Source organism: Tachyglossus aculeatus, chromosome 7 (assembly GCF_015852505.1).
Source record: "Tachyglossus aculeatus isolate mTacAcu1 chromosome 7, mTacAcu1.pri, whole genome shotgun sequence".
NCBI lineage: Eukaryota > Metazoa > Chordata > Mammalia > Monotremata > Tachyglossidae > Tachyglossus > Tachyglossus aculeatus.
The window spans coordinates 62,168,803-62,177,507 of record NC_052072.1 but is presented as its reverse complement, the minus strand read 5'-3'; the positions used below and the strand labels follow the sequence as shown (position 1 = coordinate 62,177,507).

General features: G+C 43.5%; 1 protein-coding gene across 2 annotated transcripts in view; it reads right to left on the bottom strand.

The window, feature by feature from the left end:
- Positions 1-423: 423 nt before the first annotated feature.
- ERBB4 (erb-b2 receptor tyrosine kinase 4) overlaps positions 424-8,705 on the bottom strand; it is a 1,221,345-nt gene continuing 1,213,063 nt past the window's right edge. Inside the window, exons 26-28 of one of the 2 annotated variants that reach the window (XM_038749108.1) lie at positions 6,189-6,236; positions 5,120-5,417; positions 424-1,698 (exon numbers count right to left, since the gene is read on the bottom strand). In XM_038749108.1, coding sequence (XP_038605036.1) covers positions 1,253-1,698; positions 5,120-5,417; positions 6,189-6,236 — 792 coding nt within the window. In that variant the 3' untranslated portion in view covers positions 424-1,252. The remainder of the gene's footprint in view (positions 1,699-5,119; positions 5,418-6,188; positions 6,237-8,705) is intronic. The other variant, XM_038749109.1, reaches the window with a different exon arrangement.

Below are 8,705 nucleotides of genomic sequence, written 5' to 3'. Positions count from 1 at the left end.
GCTTCATTCGAAATCCAGAACAGAGTTCATAACGAGAACGAATAAAATTATAACTTAAGTGCAAACTACATTTCTGGCATCGGCCAAAGATGCCTGCCTGATCCAGTGTCTTCTTTCTATTTTAAAAGATTTTTTTAGTGGGACCCCTCTGGAAATACTAGATTTCCAAACATGATGATGTCCTCAAATTTCTCCTCAGCTCAGTGTTGCCCACTGCCTTTTAACTGTAATTTCCCTGGAGTTGGGGGGGGGGGGGCTGAAGGGAGTTGTGTGTGTGTGTGTGTGTGTGTGTGTGTGTGTGTGTGTGTGTGTGTGTGTGTGTGTGTGTGTGTGTGTGTGTGTGTGTGTGTGTGTGTGTGTGTGTGTGTGTGTGTGTGTGTGTGTGTGTGTGTGTCAATAAAATGGTTTAAGCTAGGATCTGCTTTTAGAAATATTTGTCTTAGCCTCCCTTAAAATTTCCAAAAACCACACCTCTACGGTGGGAGCCTTTTTGATGAACTAAAAGTACTTTTCATTTAGAGCACCTGGATAATTGACATATACAAATGCTAATGTCATAGCCAAAAGCTTTGATGTCAGCTATCTGCAATGAGAAAAGCAAACTGAAGTGATCAGAAGGGCTAAGGTGAGGGACTTGGCCAGAGACAAAAGTCACATCCTAGCTATTTCTCAGAGTCCTGATGGAGTATCAAGCAGTTATGAAAGCCGGGTTAGTCATTTTCAGTTGCAGGATAGAAATTGTTACAGAAAGTAATTGGATTCTCAGTCTCAATTATTACACTATCAGATGTGATATAAAAATTGTCCTTTCCCTAATGGAAACTGCATTATGATTTCCAGGAATGCTGAATAGGACCTCATCAGTTCCTGGTACTAGAAACGGGCATCTTGGGACTTCCCCTACAGCTCTGGAGCTTACAATTCAAGAACTGTTTTGACAGTGGGCAACACTGCCACTCGCATTTGCTGGCCCTTTACTGGCTAGCCCTGCTTTGACTGGCCCTCATCCGGAGAAAGAGAGAAATGCCAGTGGAGCCCTTCCTTCATTCCTTCCTTTCTTTCTCTCATCCTTTCTCACTTTCTCAGTCCCAAATGAGGACCACACACACATGACTTCCATGGCATCTTGGACGTTCTCCATTGGGACATCTTCATGTGAGGGGTGGGGTGGGTGGAGGAGGCTACAGGAGGGAGAAAGAAAAGGAGAGGGGTGGGAGGAGGGGATCCCGCCACTTGCGTGGCGTTGCTGGGCCTACACCACGGTGTTTCGGTGTCTGTAGGGAGGAGGAGGCAGCATGGTGCCTGGCTTCAGGGAGAACTCTGCGAGGTACTCTGGATTCTCCGCCACGGTGGGCCGGATGCGTCCGTTCTGTTTGTAAAAGTACTTTGTGCTGTATTCCTGCAGGTAGTCTGGGTGCTGGAGCGTGCTCCGAGGCGGCAGGCTGTGGTTCCAGTAATCGGGGTTGTCAAAGGCTTTCTTGGCTTTTTCCGAGACGGACAGCCCATTGCTCTTCAGGTACTCGGCGTTCCCTAAGGTGTTGGCGAAGGTGTTGAGGTACAGTGGCTCATTCACATACTCATCCTCTGCCTTGGCTTGCTCCTTGTGGGTGTTGTGATATTCGGGGTTGTCCAAGGCCTGGAGCTCGCCGTTCTTTCTCCGGGAGACGAAAGGATTCTCTTCCACGGGGTTCAGGTAATCTAAAGCAAACAAAAGAAACAGTCGGTCAACTCCGGACAAGGACTATCTTGGGCTGAGGGAGTACAAGATATTGATCAAGGTTCACAATGTCGAGCCCTAATTTGGAGAGTGCCATTTTCTTGGCAAAGCATGCATTAGCCCACCATTCCTGACTTACGAGTTGTACCAACAAGGAACTGAAGAGGGCGATTAGCTGTCTTTCCCAATCTCCCAGGATGCCAGCTGAGATGAGGTCCCTGCTTAGGCCCAGGTCCCTGGATCATGTCTTTCCATCCCATATGTAAATTTTTTTGGGATACCCTTTGTTCCTACTCTTCATCTTTGGAAAGCTCAATAATTAAAAGAAAGAGGAAGTGAATACCAGCTTTTAGTGTCAGAGGACACCACAAAGGGCAATAAAAGTTGATGGGAACATCTATACATTCACAGTTTATCATTATCCCAAGACTCAGCCTCAGAAAAAGTGACATTTAGATCCAAACAGGCCAGACTGTTATCAATCAATGGTATCTACTGAGCAGTGAATGAGTGCAGAGCACTGTACTAACTGTTTGGGAGACCACAATACAACACAAGTGGTAGACATGTTCCCTACCCACAAGGAGCTTACAGTCTAGAGAAGGCACTTTCAGGCTAAAGATAAGATCTTTGTAGGCATGAGACCATTTTTGGACAGGAGTCAATTCCCCAAGAGATTTTCCATATCTGACAGGCTGTCATCTAGGAAAAGATCAGGCAGAGGAGCCTTAGAGCAGAATTAAGGAACTCTTGAGGTTTAGACCAGAAGCACGGAATGGAGGGGCATGTTATCAATCAATCTCAACTGTATTTGAGCACTTACTGCATGCAGAACACTGTAGTAACAGCTTGAGAAAGTTCAGCATAACAACTTAACAGACACGTTCCCTGCACATTAGCTTACATTATCACTTTGGCCCTTGATTTGGTAGGCAATATCGAGTTCTCTGCCTCTATTCGCTTTGGAAAACCAACCAATGCATATTGAACCTGTCAGAGTAATGGACAGCACAATGCTGAGTAAATAATTAGGGCAGCTGGGCTTGGCAATTTGGTTTCCAGTTACAGAACAACTACAAATAGCACTTAGCTCGATTTTAGAAGAAAACAAAACAGAGGGTTACTATGAGATGAGGGACATATTTCACACCTAGTAGAAATTATTCATTTAAAACTGGTTTTGGTCAAATTGAGAAAAATGTGATGATTTCATTTTAATAATAATTATTATGGTATTTGTTAAGTGCTTACTATGTGCCAGGCACTGCACTAAGTGCTGGGGTAGATACAAGCAAGTTGGGTTGGACAAAGTCTCTGTCCCATGTGGGGCTCACAGTCTGAATCCCCATTTTACAGATGAGATAACTGAGGCAGAGAGAAGTAAAACGACTTGCCTAAGGTCACACAGTAGGGATGTGGCAAGGTCAGGATTAGAACTCATGACCTTCTGACTCCCAAGACTGTGCTCTATCCACTATGCCATGCTGCTTCCCCAAAAGAACACCAAACATTACATTTTTTTCTTTGTGCCAGGTGAGATGATAATAATAACAATAATAACTGCAATAATAATTACTATTATTATTGTTATTATAAAATGAGTGTGCTATTAAGTACTGTACTAAATGCTGGGAGCAAATACAAGGTTATCTGCTTGGACAAAGTCCCTGTCCCACCCAGGGCTCACAATCTAAGTAGGAGGGAGAATAAGAATAAATCTCCATGATGGAGGCTCCTCTTTGTGGGTCATGGAGGGTAGTGATGGACATTTCAATGTGGAATTGAAATGTAATCAGGCCATGTGGTTCTCTCAGGCATGGCAGCCCATCCTACCAAGAAGCAGGGTGGTTAAGGCTAAAGGGAAAGAGAGCACACAGTCTGGCGTCCCTGGATACCAACATTTCTGATTGATGCCTTTATTTGAAATGGTATTTATTAAGTGCTTCCTATACCTCACGCAGCATGCTAGGCACTGGAGGAGGCACAGGATAATTGTAACAGTCAGCATTTTGGTCCCAGATGGAACTCACAATCTGAGAGTTACTGAGACAGGTCTTTTCATTCCATTTTATAGGTGAGGGAATTGAGATCCAGAAAGGCTAATTGAGTCACTCTAGGTTACAAAGCAGGGCTTGGATTAGAACACAAATCTCCTTAACTCTCAGGTCTATGTTTCTCCTTTGTATAGCTTCTCTGAGGTCAAACCACAGAAATGAGGCGGGCAGCTGGAGTTTTAGTTTTACTCAGAGCCCAAATCCACATACCAGGATCAGAATTGTAAAGATAAAGGTTCGAAATCCTGGAGGCACAGCTGGATTTATCCCTGCTCCTTATTCTCACACTAAACAAAGGTAAGTGTCAGATCTCATAGACAGTAAACTCTTTAAGGGCAGGGATTGGGCCTACCTGCTCTTTTGAATTGTACTGTCCCAAGCATTTAGGACAATGCTTGGCACATAGAAAGCACTCAATAAAAACTTGATTTTTTTTAATGGCATTTGTTAAGCACTATGTGACAGGCACTGTTCTAAGCATTGGGTTAGCTACAAGGAAATCAGGTTGTACACAGTCTATGTACCATATTTTACAGATGAGATTACTGAGGCACAGAGAAGTTAAATGACTTTCCCAAGGTCCTACAGCAGACAAGTGGCAAAGCCAGGATTAGAATCCAAGTTCTTCTGATTCCCAGGCCCATCCTCTAGCCACTGGGCCATGCTGCTAATTGGTTGCTCCTCCTCTAGACTGTAAGTTTATTGTGGGCCAGTAACATATCTGTTTATTGTTGTACTCCCTTAAGTGCTTGATAAAATGCTCTGCAAACAGTAAGTGGTCAATAAATGCAGTTGCTTGGTTGGCTAATCAGCAACTCTGGGAGGTTTGGCCTAGTTTATTTCCATCTTAAAACTACTTCTGTTCACTTTGGAAGCCCAAATGCTGGATTGATCCCAAATGGTTTAAGGGCAACTAGCTAGCCAACACATTTTCCAAGATGCCCATGACAGGTAGCAGGGCTGAACAGTCTAAGGAGCTTGATTTAGGCTCCTGTCTCCTGAGAGGCATGGGTTCAAATTCCACCACTGCCAAGGCAGGTTTCTCTAACCCTGAATGGCCTTATCTCCTCCAAAATGCTGTCCCTAAGCCCTCCTCTCCTCTTCTCCCACTCCCTTATGCATCACCCTGACTTGCTCCCTTTATTCATCCTCCCAGCCCCACAGCACATATGTATGTATCTGTAATGCTTTTAATTTATATTAATGTTTGTCTCCCCCTCTAGACTGTAAGCTCACTGTGGGCAGAGATTGTCTATTTATTGTTGTACTGTATTCTCCCAAACGCTTAGTACAGTGCTCTGTACAGTTAGCACTCAATAAATATGACCGACCGACTGACCCATTTTACCTGGTTTCACTTTGTCCCGCATCGGAGTCATGTATCCTTCTTCATCTAACTCTCCCTTGGGGGCCCGTTCTGCCACAAACACCGTGGGGTCTGCGCTGTATCTCTGGGTGCTGCTGTCATCTTGGGTGGTGGGAGCTACTGGTTTGCGCAGAGTACCGTTGCAACAGGGATCCTCGCAGATCTCGGCTGTAGCACCCTGTGTGGCCGGAGCTTCCGGAAGAACGCTGGTAGTGGTTCTGTATGGCATAGACACTCCTTGCTCTGCGACAAAGCCTCCATCTCGATACACAAACTGGTTCTGCAAAAGAGGGGGACAGACATCCTGAGTGACCCCCCACATTAGCTACATGAACATCCTCACCAAGAGCAAGAATCGGAATTCTTCTTTCAGAAGAAGTCATTGGAATTTCAGGACTTTAATAGCGGTGGGATACAGAATCAGAATTTCTGATTCTGAAATGCATTCTGAAATGCAAATTTTCCTCCACACTGGTTTCCATGTAAATGGCCATGAAAGATAGCCCTCCATGTCAGATTATCCCCATGATATGATTCTTCGAGTGAAAAACTTTCCTACTGCAGAATGGATTACTGACCTGGAGTGTGGATTGAAGTTGAAGTGATTTGGACTTACCAACGTACACTCCAGTAATTAATTGCCATTAATAACTTGAATCTCCCTGGTTACTCTAAGGGTAAAAATTTCCTTCTAACTGTCTTTCCACTGTTTTTTTTCTGAGTTTAAAACACCTCAGAATTCGATGGGGCAGCCTTGATTAACCAGAGAGGATCAGGAACCATGCAAATTTGGAGGTGATCTGTTATCCCCAAACAAGTTGAAAACTTCCACAACCAACTGCTGAGTCTTTGGTGATGTATGGATCACAGAATGCTGGATAACCTGAGCAGACAGGCACCAGTACAGGGAACCAGACTATGGAATGTGCAGTCTCATTCACTGTTGGCAGTGGGGAGAAACTGGGAACTTTATGGGAAAGAAGGAGGAGAGACACAATAAGGCGGAGGACCAAAAACGAGAAAAGATGAAGGTTGATTGTGAAATACTTACTCCTGACATAGGGGTGTAGGCAGGAGGTGGGCTGTGTCCAATTTCACTCTAATAGGAAAGAAAAATGGAATGATGGATATAATAAGAGGTAGCATGAATGGATAAACAAAAATACATATGAGTTGTATGAACCAATGGTGGGGGAAATGCACAACAGTGAAGTTTGCTAACTGGGTAGAAAACAACCACCTCTCTTTATGAAAACTGGTTTGTCTCGTGTTTACTCAAACAATGAAACACGTTTGATTCAACTCCTGAAAAGTAGCCATGGTTGTTTACTATTTACTGATGAAATACTGGATCGTGATCATTCTCTTGTCTGTTCTGAAAAAGAAGCAAGAGGCCACTGAAACAACCAATTGATATGGAAAAAGTTTCCTTTCTGCACTAGTGAAGTCATCATGAGCAAGAAACTCAGCTAAAGTTATTCTGTTCCAAGAAAAACTAGGTTTCTGAATGAGGATGTGAGTTTGATTTCATTGCTTTTTCATGGTTTCCCTTGCTCTCTTCAACATACCTGAATTGTGCTTACACAATTTAAGGGCAGCAGCATGGCCTAATGGAAAGAACCCAAATGTGGGAGTCAGGACACTTAGGTTCTAATCCTGCCTCCACCACTTGCCTGCTGTGTGATCTTGGGTAAGCCATTTAACTTCTCTGAGCCTCAGTGTTCTCATCTGTAAAATGGGGACTCACAATCTGACCTCTCTCCTACTTAGACTGTGAGCCCCATATAGGACAGGGACTTGTGTCCAAATTAATTATCTAGTATCTACCCCAGTGCTTAGAACAGTGCTTAACAAATACCATCATTATCATTAACACCATCCTAAAGAACTCCCCCCTTTGTTTAGTTATAATATTACCTGCTAATTTTTCTGAAAATAATCTACACTTTGTTTATAACTAACAGTGGACCTGTAAATCCTGATCCTTCTCCTGTGATGGATTATTTATTTGTGAGCCTTGACTTTGATCCAGTGGATAAAAACAAAAAAAAAACCTGCTCTGGGAATCAGAAGACCCGGGTTCTAATCCCAGTTATACCTGAATTTGGCTACTCGCTCATTCCAGAAACTTGATGTGCAGTCCTGTAGCACTGGAATCAATTCCTTTGCACAGGTTCTCAGTCCCGGATCTCAGGGCTGAAGTTCAACCCCCCACTTCTGGTTCTGAGACTCTATCAAAATGTATTTGCATTTATGGGTTCTAATCCCAGCTCTGCCACTTAAGAATAACTGTGGTATTTGTTAAGCACTTACTATGTGCCAGACACCGTTCTAAGTGCTGGGGTAGATACAAGATAACCAGGTTGGACCCAGTCTATGTCCCACATAGGGCTCACAGACTTCATTCCCCCTTTACAATTGAGGAAACTGAGGCACAGAGAAGTTAAGTGATTTGCCCAAGGTCACACAGAAGCCAAGTGGTGGAGGCAGGATTAGAACCCAGGTCCTTCCGACTCTCAGGCCCATCCACTATCCCCTAGATCACGCTGCTTCTCTGCTGTGTGACCTTGGGCAAGTCACTTCACTTCTCTGGGCCTCAGTTTCCTCATCTATAAAATGAGAATTAAGATTGTGAGTCCCATGTGGGACAGGGACTGTTTCCAACCTGATTATCTTGTATCTGCCTCAGCCCTTAGAAAAGTGCCTGGCAAAGAGTAAGCGCTTAACAAATAACATAAAAAAATGAGATAGAGGTTAAAGTTCTAGATGATTAGAGGATTACCCGTCAAGCCTAAACAAATAGGTATTTGTATGTCTCAAATGATAAAGGCAACTTCCCTTAAATCAACCAGTCACATTAATTGAAGTGCCAACACGGGGCAGTGACCTGGGTGAAGCACTTGGAAAGCACTACAAAAAAAAGATACAACAGTCACTGCTCTCAAGGAATGAGGGAGACAGGCTGACACAGAATGTCTATAATGAATAGAAGCAGATAGAATAACAAGACTCTCCCCATAGGAAGCATGTAATAACGATTATTACAGTCACCACAACTTTCCAGTTTACTGCACTTCAGCCCCATAAAGTCTTTTAACACCCTTCAAAATATGGGAAAATAAAGCTTATTTTGGTAAAAGAATCAATAGATTCACTAGTCTTGGTTGATATTAAGATGGTCTGAGCACAGCCATATCAGAGGCCAATTTTTAGTGCCTCCTGCACTGTTTAGTAGAAGGACAGTGGCTTGGGAGAAGGGGAACCTCTTAAGTGAAGGGAAGTTAGTACCCTGATATGGAATTTGTCGTTCAGAATCCAATTCCTCCATTAACAAATCGTATTCAACTTCTTGGGGCTCTGAAGGGCAAAGGAAAGTACAAATCTTTACTCTTGGAGTCTGAGGGTGTGAGCTGAGGAGAACAGAGGTTATTGGTGACCACAGGGAGACAGGAGAGGACTTTCTCTTGAATTCAATCGTATAGAATGAATGATCTTGAATGATCTTGGCTAGTACTGAACTCATATAGTCATGGTAATCAAAATGACTGGACCTTATCAAATAAACTTG